This window comes from Branchiostoma floridae, chromosome 1 (assembly GCF_000003815.2).
Source record: "Branchiostoma floridae strain S238N-H82 chromosome 1, Bfl_VNyyK, whole genome shotgun sequence".
NCBI classification, from domain to species: Eukaryota; Metazoa; Chordata; class Leptocardii; order Amphioxiformes; family Branchiostomatidae; genus Branchiostoma; species Branchiostoma floridae.
This window is the reverse complement of record NC_049979.1, coordinates 25,169,531-25,193,895: the sequence shown is the minus strand read 5'-3', so window position 1 is coordinate 25,193,895 and position 24,365 is coordinate 25,169,531. Positions and strand designations below refer to the sequence as shown.

General features: G+C 40.0%; 3 protein-coding genes across 4 annotated transcripts in view; 1 reads left to right on the top strand and 2 right to left on the bottom strand.

Annotated features, from left to right (window-relative positions):
- Positions 1-589, bottom strand: part of LOC118425234 (leucine-rich repeat-containing protein 57-like) — a gene marked incomplete in the record, with an annotated part of 6,468 nt that extends 5,879 nt beyond the window's left edge. Inside the window, 1 exon segment of the mRNA XM_035834023.1 lies at positions 487-589. Coding sequence (XP_035689916.1) covers positions 487-567 — 81 coding nt within the window.
- A 291-nt stretch (positions 590-880) lies between these two features.
- Positions 881-11,120, top strand: LOC118425250 (transmembrane protein 138-like). 2 transcript variants are annotated; one of them, XM_035834028.1, is made up of 7 exons: positions 887-1,052; positions 5,082-5,244; positions 7,211-7,316; positions 7,656-7,733; positions 9,245-9,256; positions 10,310-10,420; positions 10,817-11,120. In XM_035834028.1, exons 1-7 carry the CDS (start codon positions 998-1,000, stop codon positions 10,880-10,882), a joined length of 591 nt encoding a protein of 196 aa, XP_035689921.1. In that variant the 5' UTR covers positions 887-997; the 3' UTR covers positions 10,883-11,120. The 2 variants fall into 2 exon arrangements, with proteins under 2 accessions (XP_035689929.1, XP_035689921.1); XM_035834036.1 differs by lacking the exons at positions 5,082-5,244; positions 7,211-7,316; positions 7,656-7,733; ... (1 more) ...; positions 10,310-10,420; positions 10,817-11,120 and adding an exon at positions 1,730-3,624 and having other exon boundaries at positions 881-1,052.
- A 33-nt stretch (positions 11,121-11,153) lies between these two features.
- LOC118425200 (serine/threonine-protein phosphatase 5-like) overlaps positions 11,154-24,365 on the bottom strand; it is a gene marked incomplete in the record, with an annotated part of 18,665 nt that continues 5,453 nt past the window's right edge. The window contains 11 exon segments of the mRNA XM_035834021.1: positions 11,154-13,746; positions 14,229-14,294; positions 14,296-14,311; positions 14,897-15,075; positions 16,883-16,923; positions 17,459-17,546; positions 20,237-20,379; positions 21,153-21,258; positions 22,521-22,619; positions 23,257-23,322; positions 24,322-24,365. Of these exon segments, the coding sequence (XP_035689914.1) occupies positions 13,687-13,746; positions 14,229-14,294; positions 14,296-14,311; positions 14,897-15,075; positions 16,883-16,923; positions 17,459-17,546; positions 20,237-20,379; positions 21,153-21,258; positions 22,521-22,619; positions 23,257-23,322; positions 24,322-24,365 (908 nt within the window).

The window sequence follows — 24,365 nt, the reverse complement described above, 5'->3', positions numbered from 1 at the left end:
GACATAGATATTGTCAATCTGACATTACCGGCATGTTTGTGTGTTCTTTTTAAATGTTCAAAGTACGAAATAATCATAATGATACAAATGTGCTACTGACTACGATGAAGTAAATGTCAATATACTGATTATCTTATCCAGAATATTTTCAATTTTAATGCTCTAAAATTGCATGATTTGCCTACTAGCATACGCGTCAAGGCTATCGAGCAAATACGTCCTCCATTCAGAATCAGAGTCAAATGTGTGACATTTTATACCTTGATGATGTCTAGGTACTAGATAATCCATTTAACGATAACGTTACATGAGAAATTTACATACACCGTCTGCTGTCATACTTTCTAAAAGCTATCAACAAGTTATTTATGAACAAACAGACGCCGTCTTCTTTTCGTGACCAAAAAATAATAACGTTATCAATTCGATCAAATTATGCGATTGGGAAGCACAAAATCGTCCTATACTATATATTGAGAAATATACCTCATCAAGTCTCATGCCGACTAGTCCACAGACCCCAGTCTTCTCGGCAGTCTGGATGTGCTTGTTCACGGCGTTCCCCATCTTAATGGAGTCTCAAGCTGCTTTATATATCCAGGCAAACACAGGTGAAAACACTTCGAGGTCGCCGCCCCCCTCCCACACCTTCCTTCCTTTCTTCCCTTTCTCAGCTCAATACTTCAGTATCTCGAAAAGAAGACGGTCTAAGATAAGGAATTCTCCCAACAATTCTTTAACATCATTACACGTGCCCCAGAGCACACAAAGTCGGTGATATATGTTGCTCAATAGACAAACAACGACTTCAAAATTTACATCTTCCGCGTAAATGCAACAGAATCGATGTATCTGGTATAGACGACCCCTGCGGTTCAAGGGTGAAAGGTCACCTACATTCTTTTCACAAGCCCCCCTCTGAGACAAACCCAGACGGTTACAGCGGCAAGAAAAAAGGAGATGTTAGATCTCCCAAAGCCCTGAACAAGAGACAAGAATGGCTACTGCTGGTTCTGCTGGTGCTCGGCATGTACTCTTAACGGGACCACCAGGTAAGACGACAGAATGTCTGAAAAACCGTTACAACAATCGACGTGTATGTTTTGTCCGCCATTTGTCTTTTCATGATCACCCCCCTCCCCCTTTTACTTTGCATGGTCACAAAATATTTATTCAGCTCGGGATATTTTTTGAAGTATTGTAGCTAAAGTGTTGATAGTAGTAGTCTAATATGATAATTAATTTCCGTCTTCTTCTGTTTTTGAATACACGTGTGGTGTGTTGCCAAGGTTAGCACAAGTGTGAAGTGGTTGTACTATTGGGTTCTATTTGGTATTATGAACAAGTGTTGAATAAAAATTTACTAGTACTGGTCATGACCACTAGGCCTGTTTTTCCTCAAACACGTATCTCCATCAGATGTACCAGCCGCCTTGTACGTTGTCTGAAACATTCCATGTGTGAAAATTGCAAACATTAGTGGTTTCCAAGACAAACAAGACTCCCATGCCACAGCTGTATTCAAGATGTGATGTGTTAGAAGAAAGCACTGGGTCTAATTTTGAAAATGGCCAGGGGGCTTATGGGACTGTGACTTCCTATGAAGCCCCTGGAGGGCAATAGAAATTCACAAACTAATTAGGCTTGGGACTGCGGGTAGTCATTTCCAGAATTGGTCTTGTACCTTGTGGACTTCTATATTTTGATCTCAGACACTTTTATCACACAGTCATCACCGCCACCGCCTTCTCGAGCTGAGAAAATTTCCAGACGGTTGTTAGAGCTTTGTGGAAGGATCCAAGTAAAGGCTGGATGGCAAAACTTTGAGATTTTTCCAAGAGACCGCCGAGTTGCATTACGGAGATGAACAACTGAACTCGACTGGAGTTGATCAAGTGTTCTACGAGACCTGTTGCGGCGACTATCTCGGAGTGAAATTTGTCTCCGTAATTCCTGCCAAGTGAGATACTTGTCATACCACCATGCGTCGGAGCAGCTATCGTCCAATCCTGTACCTCCAGTTCTTCCTGCTCTTCGTGGACATCTTTGTCAACTCCTTCTCGGACCTGCTGCGGATGGCCAACGTGATCCAGCTGGTCCTGTACATCATCCAGGACGTCTGTCTCGTCTTTGCGGTCATCGTCGTCTTCCTCGTCTTCTTCAACACCTTCATCTTCCAGGCGGGGCTCGTCGGACTTCTCATCCGTAAGTTCAAGACCACGATCATCGTGACCCTGACCTACTTCGTCCTGTGTGTGGGACTCCACGTGTGGGCCATGTCCCTGCGGTGGGAGGACCCAAACAGGTACATCTGGAACGAAGGCTTCCAGGCCATGTTCGTGTTCCAGAGAGTAGGTGCCGTGCTGTATTACTACTTCTATAAGAGGACAGCTTTGCGGCTGGGAGACCCCAGGTTCTATCAGGACTCTGACTGGCTGAGGAGAGAGTTTGCAAAAGTAGGAAGATAGAAGTTCAGATAGCATTCATTAAATGGAATGTAACAAATTTTGTATGATTTTGTATGTTAATAGTCAATACTTCTCGACCTTCCCACAACTTTTGGTAATACTTTTGATGATACCATTAGCTAGTTTCCTGCAATTCTAGAGTTATCTTGTCTTGGTGACCAAGAAAACTCTCAAACTTGACAGGGATGTTTGCATACATGTATATGGGAAACTGTTTTTATAATCTATCATACATTGACAGCTAGAAAGCCAAGAAATTGGGAGCTTTTTTGAGGTAAGGTTTGTCTTTAGAGAACACGTTTTTGCAGTGAAAATCTGTTAACCTTAAAAGAAACATTTTACATTTTTCTTGAGTTGTCAAGTTTATCATAAATATACTGAATATCTGTACTTTTGATTATAGTTATACTACTGACTTCTCAAATTACAGTGTTTTCTGACATTTTGTAATATATTTGTTAAATGAGTAGTTTTGCAAAGCTTCAGTTTTTTCAAAGTGTAAAATATGGACTATAACCTGGTCCCTGCACATGTAAACTTTGTACATTGGTTTGTTTCTTCCTTTTTTTTATTGTACATTTTGTTTTTAAGAAAATATGTAGAGACTGAGACAAGAAGGCAAGCCACTGTGAATGTTTGTGTCAGCCTTGACAACAACCACGTTATAAGTAGAGTGCAAAGATTACGTGTAATAGACCTCTATATAGTAAGTTATTGTGAGAGATGTAGTGCCTTAGAATTAGGGCTATGTACCTACATAATACATAATACATGTTCAGATACAGGTATACGAACTAATAGTAATACAGAGTTACATGTACAAGCAGGGTTGAACAATTATCTCCATTGCCCAGGGAAAGAGAAAGTTGTTGGACAAGTGTATGTCCTACTGTACATGTACGGGCTTGACCGAACCAGTGAGATTTCTCCATGGGAAAATATTCAATTACATGCTCTTTTACATTCAAGTACAAGTCCTTTTTTTAACTGAAATTGTGAAAAATAAAATTATGATTTCCTTGCTGTAAGTAAAAGTGCACAGATTTATGTCAGTTAACTTTAGATTAGCCAGTGAAAAGTTGTTTAAAGCTAGAGACAATGCAAATGTCCTGTATGGCTATAGGGCAAGTGGATTTTACGAAACTTGTCTATTAAAGTTTTTAAACCCTAAGTTACTACCCACTGTGCCTGTACCTGTACCTAAAGGCTAAATACAAATGTAGTTTTGCCAATTATTGATATTGTGCCATTATGATGTAACTTATGTGTGTAGCCATCCACACACACTCACACACATACACACACACACACACACACACACACACACACAGAGACAGTTTCAAGATTTGAAAACAGTATGGGTTTTGCTGTGTGGGTTTTGCTGAAATCAAAGTCAACTTTGGGCCCAAACCAAGTTGAAAATGAAATTACTGATTTTGATTTGCAAACAATACCGATACAATACAATTGGGTCTCGGGCAGCATTACAAAAATACATTGCAAAATTGGTTTTTAAGCTCAATGATTTTCTAAATGTTGCCCTAGTTGAAGTTTGTCTAATCATGCTAGTTGGTGATATAATGGGTTGCAATTGGGCTGTAATTCATCAGGAGGGTACATGTACTCAAGAGGCTTAGAAGTTAGAATGTCCATGCTGTACATTATATAATGCCAGGGATCGAAATACTGGTGCAGGTAACATGGAAAATTACATGCACTAGACAAATTTTACCTGCACCTCTCTGAATTTGGCAAGTATGGATTGTACTAAAATTGTTCAGGAACCATTGCTATTTTTTCTTTTATACTTTATAGATTGGTAACACTCACTGCAACAGTCAATGCAGCTAATAACAATCCATATACACCTGCATCATAAGACATTTACGTAAAAAAAAAACAGTACATGGACCAGTGCAGGTTAGGTGCAGTAGACATCAGAAATACCTGCACAGCTCCAATTTTACCTGCACTAACCTGCATATGTAGGTGGTATTTCGAGCCCCGATTGATGCAAATGCTGCCTAGTCTAAATTCAATGTCAAGTTGCCAATACAATATTGTTTTTGTAGTCAGAAAAACATTACCGGTATATGCAGAATAAGAATACTTTCATGATACAAGTATGTAGGGGGTTATGATATGATATTTACTGTACTTTTCAAAAGGGAAGTCCTAGGCTAGTGGTGATTTCCCTGAACAACAGAGATGAAAGGGTTCCCACATCTGCCTGGAGATTACAACAACAGGCCCTCATTACTGTACTGGAGCTGTCCCCTATGACTTCCCCACCTTGACCCAGGCTCAACCCCCTCACCTAATGGAGCCTACATACACCTCATCAGGAGGTGTTTTGTTCAAAGATTGTATCAACTTTTACTTATCTACTTTAAAAAACATTTGAAGTGATTTTAGTTTCATAATAATGAAATTCAAAATTAATGCTATTTCTTCATGAAAAGGCAAGTATTTAAAGCAAATAGCACACTGCTGGCATGGACTACTAGTAATATAAAGAAGGCAAAGGAATAGAGATAATGTGTTTCAGATAACGTGATGTTTGATGGAATTAAGAAAAGAATATACTAGTAACATCTATGACACCTGGTTCAGGTATTGGGAAGACTACCTTGACACGTCAGGCATGTGAGGCCCTACAGAGTGATGGAGTGAGAGTCCACGGGTTTTACACAGAGGAGGTCCGGACTGGGGGCAAGAGACTGGGGTTCGACGTCATCACACTGGGCGGACAGAGGGGGCCGCTAGCCAGAGTCAGGTATGTCGGAATGTACCAGAGTCCTCCCCAGAGGATGGAATAACGGAGGCCCTCCACTATACTCCTAGCCCAGCTCCACTGTACTACTTTTGAAATTTACTGTGTCTCTTCCCTATTTTCTTGGTCAGTTTTGCTAAAGGTCCCCTCTCACTTGACGTGCGGCACGCTTGCGGCATTGGCTGCGTTCGTTCACTGCGGCACTGTTGTGTTAATTTCGCCGATTTTGTCTTGCACTCACACTGACGTGCGGCACTGTTGCGTTTCTAGGCTAAATGAACATGTTATTGACAATTGCAGCGTTGTCAATTTATGAAAAATCACCTTAAAATGATGAGAAAATGAGATTTATAATGAAAAGATTTCCCTTATGATAATGAATTATATGGTACATATGCTATAAATAACCTTGAAAGACTTTTACAGTAAAGGAAATGACCCAAATGAACGGACACGAACTATATACCAGATTTCACTCGATGTGTACGTTTTGCACCATGTAACGTTATGTGTAATTATGTATGTTTATATGTTTATTCACCAATTTTGCAAATTTCTAAAATGAAAATGTTTGATATTTCATACTTTTTTTGTATGACGCTGAGTATTTTCATTGTCGGCGGATGGCTTGCCAGCCTATTGATGTCTAAGTCTATCATATTTGTAAAAAGTGAGAAAAATATGGCCCATGGGTCTGAATGACTGTCTTGTATTTTATCGGTGGCAGGCTACCAGCAATGATTAGCTTGTAACGTTATAACGCAAACGCAAACTCGTTGTCATCCAACATAAATAATTTCTTTTTGAACGTTGTACGATAACCTTTATCTCTACATCCGTAGGTTAATCGATAAACCAGTTACTTATTTTTTGTTTTCAAGTATAAAATACTGACCTACTTTTCATTAAATAAATCAAAAGATGTATTTTTAAGTTAACTCTGAATACGGATACAAGGTAAGTTTTCTGGAATTCGCAGTGTTTTAACTGGATTGAAAACCGCTGTAAAATTATTAGAAATGCATCTAAAATAGTTTTTCGGTGATAAAATGATGTTTACTTTTGATTCTTGGTGTAAAATAGGCAAAATATATCCTTGATACTGTTTGGGGCATGGTGGCGGCACTGTTGGGGCATTGTTGGGGCACCGTTGGGGCACTGTTGCGGCATCTTGCCACTTGCGTTATTTTTAAACTTTTTAAAAAACGTCGCGCTTGCAAGCGGCACTTCTAGGTTTGCTTGCGGCACCTCTAGGTTGGCTTGCGGCACCTCTAGGTTCCGTGGGGGTACATCTGCGTTTTCGAACGCAGCAATGCCGCAAGCGTGCCGCACGTCAAGTGAGAGGGGGCCTTAAAATCAATGAAAATTCACAGATGTTCGTGCAAAGTGGCATCACATAGTTGAAGAGACATGTTATATATCTTCATTCCTAAAATCAATACGTACAATGATAAGCCTGCAGCACAACCCATTTAGCCTGGTATCCAGCCGTATTATAGTCCAGAGTCTCTTCTATCCTCTGCAAAGTATTTTCAGAGAGGATAGAAGCGACTCAGGAGCTATAATACGGCTGGATACCAGGCTACAACCCATTTGCCCTTTTTTGTACTTTCTCATCATGTAGCCCATCCCTGATGAAGAAATTTTTTTTCTTCTTAAGCCAGAAAAAAATTAATGAGCATGCTGGTGTCATCCATAAAATTTACTTGCTGTGCTGTGGCCTAATTTTGGTTTTAATATATCAATTTCATGACGAAGACACATGAACAACCAACATAGCAATGACGTACATGAAGCTTGCTATGTTGTCTCTTTATATGTTTGAGTATTTTAAATCTTGACATGTTCGTGGTGGCTTTATTTTCACATTTTTATAAACGGAACTCTCCATCACAAATGACACTGCTATCAAACATGCCTTTCCAATATCTCAATGTCCCCACATGAATATTCATAAACTGTATTCCAGTAACCAGTCTGGTGCCCCCAGTAGACGTCATGAGTACCGAGTGGGACAGTACCTGGTCAACCTACCTTCCTTTGAGGGACTCGCACTGCCGGTACTGAGGTTCAAGGTACTTAAGTGAAGTCTATCTGACTTTGATTATCTTCAAGATAAATGGAGATGATGGAGGCATAACATGTTATGCATTGCTTTTTACTTTACTTTACTTTACTTTATCCTTCCGCTTATGCCTGGGGGGGCGTCGCGGGGAGATGTAAACATCTGTCTTGAGCCAGGTGTGTCGCCTCCTGGAGAGCCAGGCCATGTGCACGGACAGTCTCTGCCACTCCCTCTATCCACTCTCTATTGCTTTTTATCCGTGTTGAAACACTACAAAATTCTCCTTTTCCTTCTACTATGAAAATAAATACATGACAGTTAACAGCACTATTTCCACCCTTATGTTCAGCCACCATCTGGGATGAAGTGTGTGTACATCATCGATGAAATAGGCAAGATGGAGATGTTCAGTCAGCACTTCATCCAGGCAAGTTTATGGTCTCATTGGAACAAAAAGAAATGCTAGGAAACTACAAGTGTATGATTGCATTGGGGAAAACTGAAGAATAATGTAAAAGAAAAGCCTTCTATTGGGTGAAGAGCAAGCAACCCCTTCTGTATACTACGAACAGGTGTGTCTGTGTGTGATGATCAGTACCACGGACAGGTGTGTCTGTGTGTGAGGTTCTGTACGAAGGACAGGTGTGTCTATGTGATGTTCAGTACCAAGGACAGGTGTGTCTGTGTGTGATGTTCAATACAACGGACAGGTGTGTCTGTGTGTGAGGTTCTGTACGAAGGACAGGTGTGTCTATGTGATGTTCAGTACCAAGGATAGGTGTGTCTGTGTGTGATGTTCAGTACCACGGATAGGTGTGTCTGTGTGTGATGTTCAGTACCACGGACAGGTGTGTCTATGTGATGTTCAGTACCACGGACAGGTGTGTCTGTGTGTGATGTTCAATACAACGGACAGGTGTGTCTGTGTGTGAGGTTCTGTACGAAGGACAGGTGTGTCTATGTGATGTTCAGTACCAAGGACAGGTGTGTCTGTGTGTGATGTTCAGTACCACGGACAGGTGTGTCTATGTGATGTTCAGTACCACGGACAGGTGTGTCTGTGTGTGATGTTCAGTACCACGGACAGGTGTGTCTATGTGATGTTCAGTACCACGGACAGGTGTGTCTGTGTGTGATGTTCAGTACCACGGACAGGTGTGTCTATGTGATGTTCAGTACCAAGGACAGGTGTGTCTGTGTGATGTTCAGTACCAAGGACAGGTGTGTCTGTGTGATGTTCAGTACCACGGACAGGTGTGTCTGTGTGTGATGTTCAGTACCAAGGACAGGTGTGTCTGTGTGATGTTCAGTACCACGGAACATTGTTCTTTATTTATTTATTTATTAGGATTCTCCAGACTGGAGGGTATGGCAGAACAGGTGTCAAAAGACACCTTTTCGAAGCCGCCATACCTTAAACATAACAATGATACATCAAATCATAATATACATAAAATACAAGAACAGATATCATAATCAATGTAACGTTCAAATCAAGATAAATCAACTTAACAACACACATACATTATTGAGTCCAAATTTATGAAATAGATATACATGTAGTCATAATATGGAGTAAAATTATCGTGGCCTTGTGGCAATGCAAGAGGCGCAACAGCATGCTAGTGACCATGTGCAAGCCTGCTCTAGCTTGAAGTTTTGTCGGAATCGGTTTTGCATGAATGTAGATAGATTTCGTTTAAAGGCAGACACATCGGACGGGCTTGTGGCTGATGCTCCCAGCCCTCTGGTTTCAACGGGAAGTTTGTTCCAAATTGTGATAAGTAGTGGTATAAATGAGGAGGCAAATGAAGAAGATCTTACTCTCTGAGGGACTAACATGTGTGCCCTTAAACTACGTGGCGTTCTTGTAGGGAAAGCAGCTAACCTCGCTAGATCTGAATCATTTACTTTGTACACCCTTCATCTGTCCCACAGGCCGTCCGGATGGTTCTAGTCTCCAAGCAGACCCTACGGTGCCTTAGAAATAGTATCAAAGCTGGCCAGGGACTTGGTATACCGGCACCAGGGTCTGCCCTCAGTCGGGCTGATCTGACGCTATTATCATCTATTTGTTGCCTATTAAACTGTGCTTGCCGAGTAGGTGTTAATTGCCCTCCCGTCCTGGGATGGCTCGTGCGCCCCTGCACCGTCTCACGGGAAGTCACGTCACGGGTCACCTACGATGACCGTTACCGGCAGATTTAAAATGCCGGCAACAATGGAGGCCAGAGTACGACGTGTTTTCCGCGATGTATGGGGATTCGAGCCGAAGAAAGCACAGCTCGATTCCATTTTGGCCACTCTGGAAGGCAAGGATGTCTTTGTCGGCATCGCTACCGGTCAGGGGAAATCCCTATGCTACCAATGCAAGCCATAGTTGCTAGCCGGGAGCAGACATCTGGTCCTTGACGCAGTTTTTGCCGGACGAAATTACAAAATCGCAGAACGAAATAGAAATAAACTTTCAGGAGACAGAAATGGCAGCGCGCTTGGCTTGTTGTGGTTGTTTCTACCGCATCCAAACATAACAAAGAGGATTACGATCAGGCGGCATGTTTTTAAAACTCATAACGTTAGTTTGGTGTTATTATATATGTATATCGAAATTTGTAGTTTGTTTGGCATTATTTTCAGACTTCAAATCGATTTTAAACTAAATATTTTATGTATTGTGGCGCTTGTTCTATTACGTTGCGATGCTGTCAAATTTTTCAATCCGGCGTCATTTGGCGCGAACCTACCGCTGGGAAGTGCGCGCATAGCGCGCGGGTCACTGACTTTGTCCAGTGTAAGTCGCTCGTAAAGTAATTAGCACTTGACAACAGGGTGGGGCAGCGACACCATTGTTGAATAGAAACGCTCCACCCTGTTTCAGTGCAGGCAGACCTCCGGTGCCCGTTTGACTCCCTTAGCCGGCTATCTCCCTTTGGCCGGCTAACTCCTTTGCCAGCTTTGATACTATCTCTAAGGCACCGTAGGGTCTGCTTGGAGACTAGGATGGTTCTAGATTCCCCAGGGAGTACCGTCCTCGCTACAATACCTGTCCCTAAGGGGCGCCCCCTACCTCTAGTGGAGGATATCAAGAGAAGGAAGGACACTGTGCTATTCATGGTAACCGTTAGTTACGTAACATTTATATGCCTGTCATCAACACAGTGTTTTTGTATGCTAGGATTAGAAATACTTAGGTTTTGCCCATTTTTATTTCCACATCTAAATCTATCTTATGGCCATTTGTTTTGTTACCTTTCTCCTATAGGGATTGACAAATAGCCCTTTTGGCTGTCTGTGTCTATATACTAGTACATAATTTTTCTACAGTACTTAATTTTTGTCTGTGGGACAGGTGGGGTGGCAAAGCAGTATGGGTAATGGGGGTGAAGTCTGCCATCTCTGCCTGGTTGATACCTTGCCTAGTCCAAGACATCATTCAGTGAAGATGGCTTTCATTCTTTTCTTCCTGTAATGCCCTCAATCCTGTACAAGGATTTTCCATGTGTTTTACAGGTTACAAAGGAGAACAGAGACAGTCTTCTACCAGAAGTGGTTGCAGCCGTCAAGGCAGCCTTGTGAACAGTTGATCTTAAGGTCTGACTCTTCCAGGTTCAACCAACCAGCATCATGGCATCTCTGATGTCAGGTTGAAGCAAATTGAATACCCTGCATTTGATGCTATCATAACTGTGATTCAGTACTACAAGACTGAGAATATACCTACACCATGCAAGGATGTAACTACTGTACCAATAACATTACTATTGTAATTGTGTCATGGCAAAAGAAGTCAACAAATAAACAATGTCAAACACAACCTTATGTCGTAATATGTTTTTATTTCTTGTGAAAATACTCTTGCATAGAGCTGTGTTAAGTACTGAAAACATATTTGAATAGATTTTTTAAAACATTAATGTGACATAGAATGTTTCCCCCCCCTAAGATATATGACAAGGCATAACAAACATCCTAAAAGCACAGGATGTCATAACTGTGATTATAGATGAGTAAAGATATGAATAACATTTCAAGTCAATGTCAAAGAAACCCCTGAAAACCAAAATTTTGATGAGAAAATATACATTTCCTTTAACCAAGTGAGCAGCATTGGATCCAAAGTAAGTCTCCAAGCAGACGAAAGGATCCAATTGAGCAGTCTCAGTATTTTACACATATTTTTGCACCATTGACGGTTATCTATACTGTAATAGGAGGCAGGAAAGAGTTAGTATACAAAGATGCACATATAGAAAGACAAGCGCAACACTAAGACTGAGCTGGATCCCTACTTACATCTGCTTAGAGATTATCCATACCAACAGTTCTAGTTTCAGCCTATTTTGCAACCCAGCATACTGTACATACCTCAACATGCAGTAATTATTCCTGAAATTGTGAATGGTTCGAGAATCATATTTCCATCATCTTGTTACTGGATAAACCCTGAGTTATTTCATGGACAAAGAGTGGAGTAAGTGTGAGTGGATCACCAGCTATTTTATCTTAATGATATGCACAACTTATTACTTTTTTTTTTTAAATTTTCATCAATACCTAAATCAACTGCACAAACCTTCCATTAATTTTGATGAAAATAATTAAAAATTTAGATTTTGGGTGTCTTTTTTTTCCAAATTGATTTTTAGAGTTTTTCCCATGCAAATGTACAGAACAAACATTATTTTGAAGGATTAAAGCTATAGCCACAGTTAGCAAGCGAAAGAACTGAGCCAGCGGTCACTACGGTCATTATTCAGGCTATTAAAAATACCAAGTGAAATCTCAAGTTTGTTTCAAAAAGAATTCGAAACAATCTGCCAGCAAAAGTCATTAGAAATACATGTACATGCACATGAAGCTTTTGCAATTACTGGAGAGATGTATCTGTGGAATATCATTATGTCTATACTCTTGTCTTCACTGGTCATTGAATACCCAGCTAACATGGTTGATCTATAGACCTATTTCACAAACCTCTTCACATGCAGGGAACTATTTTTTCTGGACGGCAACTGAAAACACATCATTTTCTTTCCTTCAGCCTAGCAATGTTTATCACCAGCAAAGTTGCACATAACATTTGCTTATTCCCAATCTATTTCAATGGGTTGAAGCAGAACTAACGAAAAAAGACAGGCAACCTAGGTCTTTTGGAGATTGATCAGCATCTTTCAAAGATTACGAGGCAGGGCTCTAGCCAGCTTGAATCTTTTTTTCCGTCAGCCAATTTCAATTGTCGTGAAAACCGTGAAAATTGATTTTCCCTATGACACTACAACGTAGTAAATGCTGCCATTGAGACCTTGAAAAACGGGTTTTAATGAGATTATGGTATGCGAAAGGACGCCGACACACGTTGTCAACAATCAAAACAATAGCAAAACAAACAGTGTGTGGCTTTTACAGCCGTGGATGGCGTCCCCAAGCCGCCTGTAGCTTCCATCAAGAATTTTTGTCTGTCAAGGTTGACGGATTGGTTTTAAATCTTTTCTGTCAAACGCAGCAAATTTCCGTCCATTGACGGAAAAACGGACGCTGGCTAGAGCCCTGTTACGAGGTCACATTTTTCGCTTTCAGAAGTGGTTGTAACATCGCTGTCATATAATTGGTAGAAAAAGCACAAGCATCGATTAAACTATAAATACCTATAAGTACTATACATATTCCAACAGAATGCTGTGCGTAGCATAACTACATGTTGCCACCCATTTTGCTGTATACATACATGTACTAAAACACTCTTGTTCCTAAAGCAAGAGTTGACACAATCACTGATTTGAATAGCATTTTAAGACTTACAATTACACAGATTCGTATTTGTGCACATAAAACAAGCTTCATAATTCAACACACTCGTCCAAGCAGTACCTTTGCATTAATGTTCCTCCTTTCCTAAGAGCACTCCAATGTCATTTCTTGCTTGTTATTTTTCCCCAGAAATTTCATGGAACAGGTAGGCAAAATAAAAACATGCATTCTGACATGCTTCCCCTTTTGATGTACAGTAATACTATGACCAAATCCAAGGAACAAAACAGCCTATGGAAGAAAGATCATGAACAAAAATGTAAACAACTAGGAAGACAAGGACTGTTGGTACACTGTGGTAAATTTATGGCTGATTGAAAAGTTCCTGCAAGCTTGGCAAAAAAGTCTAGCAAAAGTCTACCAAAATCAGGATTCTTATTTTGTTTTACCCTTGTTCAATATTTCAAGGTTCCTACCAGGGATAGCTGTAGAAAAAGCCACTATCCAATGGACCAGGATATCCAGTTTCCAACAACTCGCGTGCATTCTTTTATTCATTTTAAACAATAGTGGAAAAGCCATAACAGAAGACAGAACTGTTAGAACACATGAAGCTATGGCCTGGGTAATCATCACATGAAGGATGCCAGCAGTGAGTTGGCGTATGCCATGGGCTTCACATTCGGGTGAGGCTGAAAGAGAAGAGAACAAGTGATCAGCAATGTGAATGGGCCAGGACCAATTTTTGTACCATCAAGAAGGACCAGTGATACATGTACCATGAATTTTTACCTCAATACCTCCAAGAAAAATGGAGGTATTGTTTTTGGTCTGTAACAATATAAATTCAATAATCAATTAAAATCTTTTGGTTGTAGATTGGTTGTAGACTTGTGCTAGTAAAGAATTATGTTTGGATACCCTACCAGCTTGTTTAAATATGCAATACGTAAAGTTTATTCTAATGTTTTTAAAAATATTTTGTTATATCTCTAGTTCTCAGATTGCATAGATTAATTATAACTATAACACACATTTTTTCTTAACTATACTTGTAATATTTTAAATGCACTACAGAGTGACAAATTGTTTGTAACTTCAACAAAAACCACAACAAGGGAAGCTCATTTTTTAAAAAACCTCTCAGGGCATTTGAAGAATTTTTATTACTTACCACACATTCATATGTGGTGAACTTTGGCGACAGGTCGGGCGGGTTGAGTGTAATAAAAGCACCCTTTGTTTCCCATTTGGTCACTGGGGGGGCAAAACATTCACAACGTTATCATAGAATGTCCTTAGGACCCATCATTTTAACTTCATAGGGAGGATCTTGACCCCTGCCCCTCCTGACTGCAAAATCTGCCATATACTAGTATTACAAACTACTACTTTTGTTTTCACCCCCCCCCAAACCCATACATAAAGAGAGCTACAGACTTTCTTCGCTTCAACTTCTAAAATGGAATGATCCAAAGCTAGTGTTCTCATAAAAGCGCAAGAAACACAATGTGCCAAAAATATTCACAATGAAGGAAGTGTCTAGACTATAGGAATAGGAAATGCATGGGTAGGATCTGCATGGGTTTTGTGAGATTTGCAAACATCTCGCAGAAGTCACCACAAGTGAAATTTTTGCAAATAGTTGATACTTAATCTATTGGAAAATAACACCCTCTTCTGAATTTAAGCATTATTCAACATTCCAGTCAACATTCATTTCAACATTTCTTTACATATGTAGAAACAATCCTTCCTCTTTCTCTTCAAGAAGAAAATATAGTACTGTAGTCAACTGAATGTTGTTAGATATTTGATATAAACAAACAAACTGACTCTTACCAGTAGTTGGGGGCAGAGAAGACGGTTATACACTTCCCATTGTGAGCTTCCTCGTACCCTAGTGGTTTGACTTCATGACTCCGGATGATATAGTCCAAGTTGTTGAGCTCCAGGAACCTCTGTGTCACATCAGGCCCAAACTGGATGGCTACACCTCGCTTGCTAGGGGCGCGACCAGGCTGGGGAAAAAGGTCACGTTTTGTGGTGTCATTCTGTAGGTATAGAAATGCCAACTCCAACGGATTCAAACAGACCTACTAATGCAACTTCAGTAATAACCGAGGTATGCACGCTTCATACAGAAAATCTTCATAGCAAGGACGATTTCATATGACGGTCATAGTGTAGCCTGCTGAATTACAAAAGTTGCTGTTACATATCAGTCAGGGTTCCAAATACTTTTATAGCAACCTCAAAAAAATTTTTAATTGCTGCAAGTCCAAGGCCCTAATCTTGAACATAAGTTTAACTAATTAAAGATTGTTCATGGAAAGAAAATGGACTCTCTGAAGATAAATGCCCATAGGAAAAATCCCCTAGATTAAGTGAAAACATACATATGCCTCCTTTGGCATTTCCCTCCAAATTTCAGGCATTTTTCATCAGTTGCATTCTGTGAGTTGTTAACGTAAAAATGTGCTCTTGTTTTCAAAATATTTCACAAAACCAGCTTTGGTGTAAAGCAAAAGATTTATCAAAATGATGATTAATCAAAAAAGTGACGCTGGGCGGAAAAATTAAACAAAGTCACAGATTTTGATTCTTGGTGCACACAGTGGAAGGCCGCTCACTAGGGGTGGGTACCGGTACAGAAGATTCAAGTCCGGTTCAGGTCCAGAGGTTCAGGTCCAGGTCCGGACCTGAACCTGAATCAGTATGTAAACACTTGTGATTGGACGATACTCAAAATAACGGTCCATTTCGCCACAAAGAAATCTGTTTTGCGAAGTATTCAACTCCCACGTTTTAAAATCCTACAAGGCTAACTGCCTCTGTATGATTGACTGTAAAACTTGGTAGAAATGACTATAGACTCTACTCTGCTTCGCCCTTGTTTTTTCTTCGACCGGTAAGCCCCAAAACATGTGAATGCCCGATCATATAATCTGTTCATTTTCCAATAGGTCCAACATGATGAGTATCTGCACTACATTCGCGGAGTCGTTACTACGGTCATCAGAGTTCCGGGACTGGCTCCCCCCATCCAGACAGCAAACGATGGGACGTACCACTCGCAGTTCTGAGAAACTAGACATTCCATTTTGCCGAACTAACAGACATAAGAACTCACCGATACCATACCTGGTATACTTACTGAATAAGTAATTACTCATTAGAAACCGCTTCTGATATGTTTATTACTCAGTAATGATACAGCGTTTGTATGGCAACTTGATATTTTATACTTATTATAAATTTTAAGACGAATACCCTACAATATTCTAGTAAAGAATTGCTTGTAGGACATTATGTAAAGTTTTTAATAGTGTGCCCGTTTTTTTTTTTACTACAGCTGTTTGTATTATGTGAATGTCGACGCAATTCAGCTATCAGCTGCTATGTCGTATATGTTCAATAAAACTTGTCAAACTTGTCAACATCCGGTCCACCTATTTTTTTCAGGTCCGGTTTTTCTGGACCGGTCCAATGAGAAAAAAAGGTTTTGTACCGGTACATCGTACCAATACCCAGCCCTACCGCTCACACAACATTAGCTGTCTCCCTCCCAAAACTAGGTACTACACTACGCTACCAGAATTGGGCAAGTTGCGCTAAATAAAACATTGGTTGTGATGAGGTGGAACTGGGCAACCAGGTACTTATGCTTCAAAGTCTACATTTTGTACATGTAGGTGAAATCACTACCTTTATAAAGGCAGGTGTACATGTCTACTGTTAGTACTAAAATGTCGAGCTAGTCGTGGATACAACAAATAAAGTCATGGTCAATATCTGCAATTATATCAATATAATTTTTTGGCTCACCAGTATTTGGGGATCTGACCACAAGAGCTCACACATCACACCTGTGGGAATAAAAATAATGAAGCCCTTCACAACAACATGACGTGGTTCACATCATACAACAAATTGACAATTACTAGACCTGAAAAAAGTTAGGCTTGTACATGTACATGTACATGTAGATTGGGATTCCCTTTTTCTGTTTTCTTTCCAAATCTTTGTCTTTTTAAATACCTTTCGCCAAACTGATCCAACAGATGCAGCTTAGCGTAGCAATGTAAAACCAAGTTGGCAAAATTGAAAAGATCCAGCACACTGATATTAACGTCATACATGGTGCATGCACGAGTGTAATTAATAGAACACATAAACACAATATTCATTACATATCCTCACACATGTACATGTACATGCCCCATTCGGGTGTGAAATACAGGAAATCTGTTTTGAATTGCAACACCTATATCATATGTCAGATTTAAAATTCTATGTTCTTTGCCAGCGGCTGACAAAAAAAAGGCTTATAGGTTCAGCAGGTTTTTGCCTGGCTGGTATGGTGCCCCTTGTGGCAGCTATGCAGTACAAGCAAAAACCAACCTGAGTCTGGAGGTTGTCTGTTCCTGTCGATCTTCTTGATTTCCTCGAGTGTAACATCATCCCTGCTGAAGAGACCTCCATGCATACACTAGGGACAAACAAATACATTTGTAAATGAAGGAAAGACTCTGTATTACAGCGACCTACATTAATTTTGCACTCTATCACTTAATATTATTATATAGCATTTCCTCTCATATGTTCTATATCTGTTTCCAGCACAATTTTTTCCATTCATCTCAGTTGTTATACACAACCCTGAAAGAAAAATGTGATACAATGATAGAGTTCTGAAAAGCAAAACTCAAAAAATCTTTGGCCTAATCTGCAGGATAATTGACCTCATTACTCAATAAAAAAAAAATGAAAGTTTGGCCAGAAGCTTAGGGTCTCATTGATGTGTTTCTTCCCATAGACTTCGTGGTATAAATGGGCGCGTTCATAATGAAGCTACGTGAAATATCAGCAGATTTTTCATTCTATGTCCAGCACATTTACCCTAAAAATTGCCAACGTCAACTATAGATAGGAACTTTTTTTATAGCAATTAGGCCACGTTGATTTGATTATATGGATGACATCCGCGCTCGCACCAATTTTCGGCCGTTTCCAAAAAAAAAAAAGTTTTCGACCACACAATAAATTGTGCAAAGCAGCTGTAAAATGAGCACAAATATTCCGTAGATTGAAAAAAAAGTATCAGAAAACAGATAACAAATGCCATAGAATGCCAAAATGAATATAAAGTCAAAGGATAAGATGTGAAAGGACAGAAAGAAAAAATCTATTGTTGGTAGGGGGAGGTACCAGTACAGAAAATTCAGGTCCAGAGGATCATTTCCAGGTCCGGACATGAACCTGGACCTGATTGTCTGTGGAAACTTGAGAACTGGCAATACTCAAAACAATGGTAATTGGTCAATTTTGCTACAAAGGAATCTGTTTGGTGGATTATTGGACTCCCCCTGCATTTTAAAATCCCATCTCCATGTAATAAAGGCTAACTGTCTCTGTACCTTTGACTGTAGAAACTTGGTGCAATTGACTATAAACTCTACTTGACTTCGCTCTTGTTGTCTTCTTGGCCCCCCGGTTAGACCCCAAATGGCTGCCGACATAGTGTGTCCATTTTGTAATTGGCGAAACCTGTTCCTCTGTTTTTTTTTAGGTCTGTTTTTTTCGGATTGGTCCAAGATTGCAAGAAGAAAAAAAAGTTTTGCACCCATATGATGTACTGGTCCCTACACCTTACTGTTGGTATACCATACTATGTGTGTTTAGTCCTATGTTCAACCTTCCTGGCCACTTTGATTTCATACTGAAGGCAACTTTTTTTTTTTGGCCAAACTTTTTTTTTATTCGCTCGCTCGTATCAGTTTTGCAGTTCCCGGAGGATGTCATCCATATAATCAAATCAACATGGCCTTACAAACTACGATTAGTCAATCCCCACAAAAGGCACTTTTTCGCTGCTAGTGTACAACCGCACCACTCAGAACCCAGGACTGTGTGCCTCCGACCTGGCGTGCAGCTGCAAAACTTTACCTGCTAATTTCTTCAGTTACAAACAAGCTTTTGAGATCACCTTCCATCTGCTCCTCCTAGCCTCTTGTAACCTATGCAGCCTACTAGTACATTATGCTGTTTTTTGTAGATCCCAAAGACATGTATAGCCTATTGTAGCCCATATTTGCTTCTCATTACTTAGATTTCGACCTCTGACCTCCCATAGAATGTTACTTACTTTTAAGCTTCCGTAGTATTTTATTTCTCATCTCTCTAATACCATTTGTACATACCGTTTTATGTAAATTTGTCTTGTACCACTGTAATTTTATGTTCTTTGTAGACCTATGTTATCAGCTGTGCTGCCTATAGGTCTGTGTAATGTACTCGTCGCATTTTGAATAAATAAATAAATCAGTTCCGCTGGCTAAAAGGGAATTTCACATCGCTAAAAACACGCGTCCATGCAGCTGTTTATTTTTTGGCTCAGATCTCTTTTAGGGTACCCACTCGGAGTAATATATCAATGAGACCTTATATAGTAGCAGCAGCAGCAGGATACAGTGGACTACTACTACTACTATATAGTATGTCCAAATTTCTGTCCGTTAGCAGACAGCTTCATTCTGCCACCATGTTGGACCCAGTTCACACTAAACAAGAAAGCTTCTGAAAAAAGCTGGCCGGTGTGTATTTTGGAAGAAGCCTGGATGTTAAACAAAATCACACGAAAAAAGAGTTTTTAAACATCGAATTACTGAATTGGTCTTTCTTATATTAAAAAAACACTACATGAGATTTGTCTAACAAAGAAAAAAAAAATTAGCAAGTGGGGTTCGAACCTACGATCTACTGAAGATAGGTACCGTGCTGTAGACCGCTCGGCCACGCTGGCTCGATTACGCAATAGCACGTATAGAAGGGCTATTTGGTTAAAGTGACCGATCCATGCATCCATTGAAAATGCATCCATTGAAAGACCCGCTTCTCCTGTCTCAAAGCCGGTGCTGACGCACCGGCAAAAAATGGAAGTGGATTAAGCACATTTCAGAAATTTTCTATCCGCTTACAAAAATATGTTTACACTGCTCTTTGCCACGTAAAGAGAATAGCAGTCTAGTTATGAAAACATGCCGACAAAATTGTCAAAACACTCAAGCTACCCGGAACCTTGATATGCAAATCAAGACACTACCATGGCGGTCAGTGCCAGACCGCATCATTGATATGGAAAGTGTGTGAAAGTGACCTGGGACATGATTAAGGTTTTACCAAGATCTTGCTATTGATACAGTGTGTCAGCGGTAGTAGGTTGTAGACTTCTGTGAAGAGCTCGGCCATCTGTGCAGAGTACTTAGTCTTGACCTCTCCCTCAAACCCGTACATCTGATTCATGGTCTCTGTCTCATGGTTACCTGGGAGGAGATGGAGGATAACATGCCAGACTTCACATGAAACGACAGGTAAAAAAGAATAGGCCTTCGCATCTATGAGGAAGTTTCACCTAATAACTTTCAAGGTGATTGGTAAAGAAATTCAATTTCGTGGCAACATTAATCTTTTAACACTCACAAATGTAGGTAGTGCTTGCCCTCACCTAACTGTCAAAAAAAAATTACATGTACTATAGAATGTATTCATTGTGGAGTGGGGAAACCAAAGCTGTGAACCCTTTGAAATGCTATTTCATGATGCATTCTGAAAAGCAAATTTCAACTGAAAACTATGGGAATCCGATACCTTATTACATTTGGCCACACCAATTTAATTTGTTGCTTCTCGGATTTCCCGATCAATTTTTTTCCTATTCGGGAAGAAAATTTACTCACAAAAAAAATAATATAGGTTTTGCTATCACAGACCTGTAAAAAAAAAAACATGATAGAAAACAACCAATAAGCTTCTTGCATTTCTTCAACACACATAATTTCAGTATAAAAACAATTCCCTTTATTCAGAACAGTGGTATCAAATCAAAGGAAGGGGTTCATTGGATGAATCTTGCCATGAAAAGCTGAAAACTTGACTACTAACCTTTTTTGTGTTATATAAGCCTATGTTAACCCCAGACTTTTTGCAAACTTTATTTTATTTTTTTTACCGACCGCACCAATATTTTTCTGAAGAAGTCAGAAGCAACAAATCAAATTGGTGTGGCCTCATATGTCCAGTCATGTACTGTACTCACCCCTGGACATGAAGAAGCTATCAGGTATCAACAGTTTCCACCCAAACAGCACCAGTATACACTCCACAGAGAAGGAACCTCTGTCCACAAAGTCACCATTGAATAACTGACAACACAGTCAAGGTAAACATTGGTTTGGAAGATCCAAAATTCGTAAATAGGATAAAACACATAGGCCCAATCTATACACAGTTTTTGCCGATATCTGTGGAGATGTCGGAAGGGATCTGAAACGTTGGCCGTGGGACACCCGTGGCGCTTGTAGTAAACAGCTATGTAGCCTAATGAGCCCGCGTTATATGCTAATGAGGCCCCCCCGAAGTCGGGACACATCTACACGCGCACAGAACTTGTTGGGGACCCCTGCTAAGCTATCGGGCGAATGGTCCAGACCTTTCGGGAGAAATTCTGCTGATATCTTAGTGGCGATATTGCAGTTCCATCTAGACGCTGAAAAAAAGCTGTCGGCAAGAGGTTGTCAGCTCGCCGATATCGGGAAAAAACGTGTCTAGATCGTGCCAAAGTTACAAAATGTACATGTACATTTGTATATCCAAATTGATAGATTTTACTGTCTTGGTTAGAAATAGTTTTTAAAGACCTCAGTCAATGCCAAATGGACATTTTAAGGTGCCACAGGTCCAAGGCCCTAGTTATGAGCTCTGCAAGTGTATTCTAATACATTTAATCTTTTCACTTGTTTAACCAAGGAGGTCAAATAAAGAGGAGAGTTCCTGCTAGAAAAGTGGTAAAAAAGCGACACAGGAAACCAGTAAATACGATTAGATTTAACAAATCAGTGATGAAAATTAAAAAGAAAGATACTCCATTTGAATTCATGACTTAATATTCCATTCTATATACCTGATCTGGCGTGGCAACCTTCATTTTATTCCCAAGGTTTCTGGAAACCACTTGTATGACATTGCAGTCTCGGCCCCAAAACGTGGGCTTTACTGGGCAACCAGGTATCTTAAACCCTGAGTAACAACATTTAACCCTGTTACCTGTGGAAATGTGACCCCTATCCTATAGAACTCTATGGGGGACAGAGATGTTTGGAAGGAGAGAGTGGACCTGGTCCGGGCAAGTAGCCCGCGACAATGATGATGATCCCATTGGCCTAGTGTTTTAAATCTGCATCTCAAAACAATTCTCAGTAGTACTGTAGTTATGAAATGGATGTCTTGCTTGTGAAGAGAAAAAATGAACCATCAAGATCTACAGTAAATCAAAATGACTCTATATGTCATTGTGCATCCTTACATGAACATTCATATCTTGAATCTATGCATAAATAAGATATGGAGCTCATCAAAATATACACTGTATGTTCAGGGTAATGAAGCTAGGATTAACAAAGGATACGTATGGATTTTCTTTACTGGGGTTTCCGTTCAGTCTGAAGATGTTCATAAGATCGTAATACTGGCCGTGGATGTCGCCACACACCGTGAATTTGGAACCCTGGAAAGAACATTAGGGAGTATATAAAATGGTCACATCACAGGGCTCAGAATAACACCTGTATATGCAGGTTAGTGCAGGTAAAATTGGAGCTGTGCAGGTATTTCTGGTGTCTACCTGCACCTAACCTGCACTGGTCCATGTACTGGGTTTTATACATAAATACATTAGGTGTATGCGGATTGTTATCAGCTACATTGACTGTTACCGCCTATAAAGTATAAAAGAAAATATAGCAAATGGTTTCTGAGCAATTTTAGTATGATCCATACTTCCTAAGTTCAGAGTGGTGTAGGTAAATTTTGTCTGGTGCAGGTAATTTTCAATGTTACCTGCACCAGTGTAGATATGCAGAAAAAAGTATTTTGATCCTTGAGCCCTGCACATTCACATCATACTTACAGTCACACTACTTGATATATACCCTGGGTACTCCACATTCTCAAGTAATTGGTGTTATCAAGGCCTTTTCGAGAATGTCTATCTATATACAAAATATAAATGTATATATCACATATGTATATGTACATATACCTCTGTTTCTGAACTAATAATACATTAATCTCAAACTCTATCAACTACTGTAACTGCTAGTAATACACTAGGCACTGTGACTTTTAAAAAAAGAGACACTTACATCGGATATTTTGATGTCAACCAGGGATGGCTGCTGCTCAAAAATTTCTTTTACATCAAGTAAGATCTAATGTGAGGAAAAGGAAAAAATAACAGATGATAAACCAGATAGTGAGCATGGTGAGTAGTACATGTAACGTTAGGTGAGTGTATGTGAGTGAGTGACTGAGAAGAAAGAGGAAAGCAAAGGGAGTTTATAAGATACAAATAAAATACGTCAACAGGAATTCAAACTCTTACAAAGAATTGCTAGACATATAATTATAAATATCACAACCTGTGACAATCTTAACAATGCACAAAATGAAACTTCACATTACATTAACCTCTATAAACATTTGAAAATAATTTCATCAGGTTGGTGGATCATAGGACATAAGAGTTTTCTTTGACACAACTAGTTTTTCAAGGTACATATAACGGTGAGAAGCAGAACTCTGAGGAAGATGTCTAAGCTAAAGCTAAAGTTGCCATGCATCACATTGTGATGCGTAGTCCCGGCACCCATCTCTGTTTTTAAGCCCTGCTGTCACACATATATAAGTCACTACAGCAGGGGGCCAGTCCACCGGTAGTGAAGTGTGTTTAGCTTCCATACTCTTCCTCTTTGCAGAGAAAGAAGTATGTACCATTTTAGAGTCTTTGGTATGACCCGGCTACAACATCCAGTCTTCCTTGGTGGTCTCCCATCCAAGTACTATCCGGACCGCACGTTGCTTAACTTCCGAGATGGAGGGATCGGGTGTACCAACGCGCCATGGCCGTACTGACAGACATTGAAACGTCAGCATGTGAGAAAAATTTGTTGTGTAAAAGAAAACTCTTATGTCTTCCATTAACATTTATTCACTGGGTCAAATGTACTAGCCACGCTGAAAAAATGAGATCTGCGATTATTATATATATATCATGCAATGTCCCTCCGATCTCTCTCAGACACACTGTTTTCAAAGTGGCAGATATCCAAATGTGGGGGACCAAATATTGCCCACCAAATGTTTAGCATCTCAGCATTTTTTTGGTGGGAGAGGTTCCCTGTGCTGCCACCAACAAGTAGAATTCCAACCTTGTATGCATATTTCCTGTGCAGTTTCTTCTGTGCCTTGAACC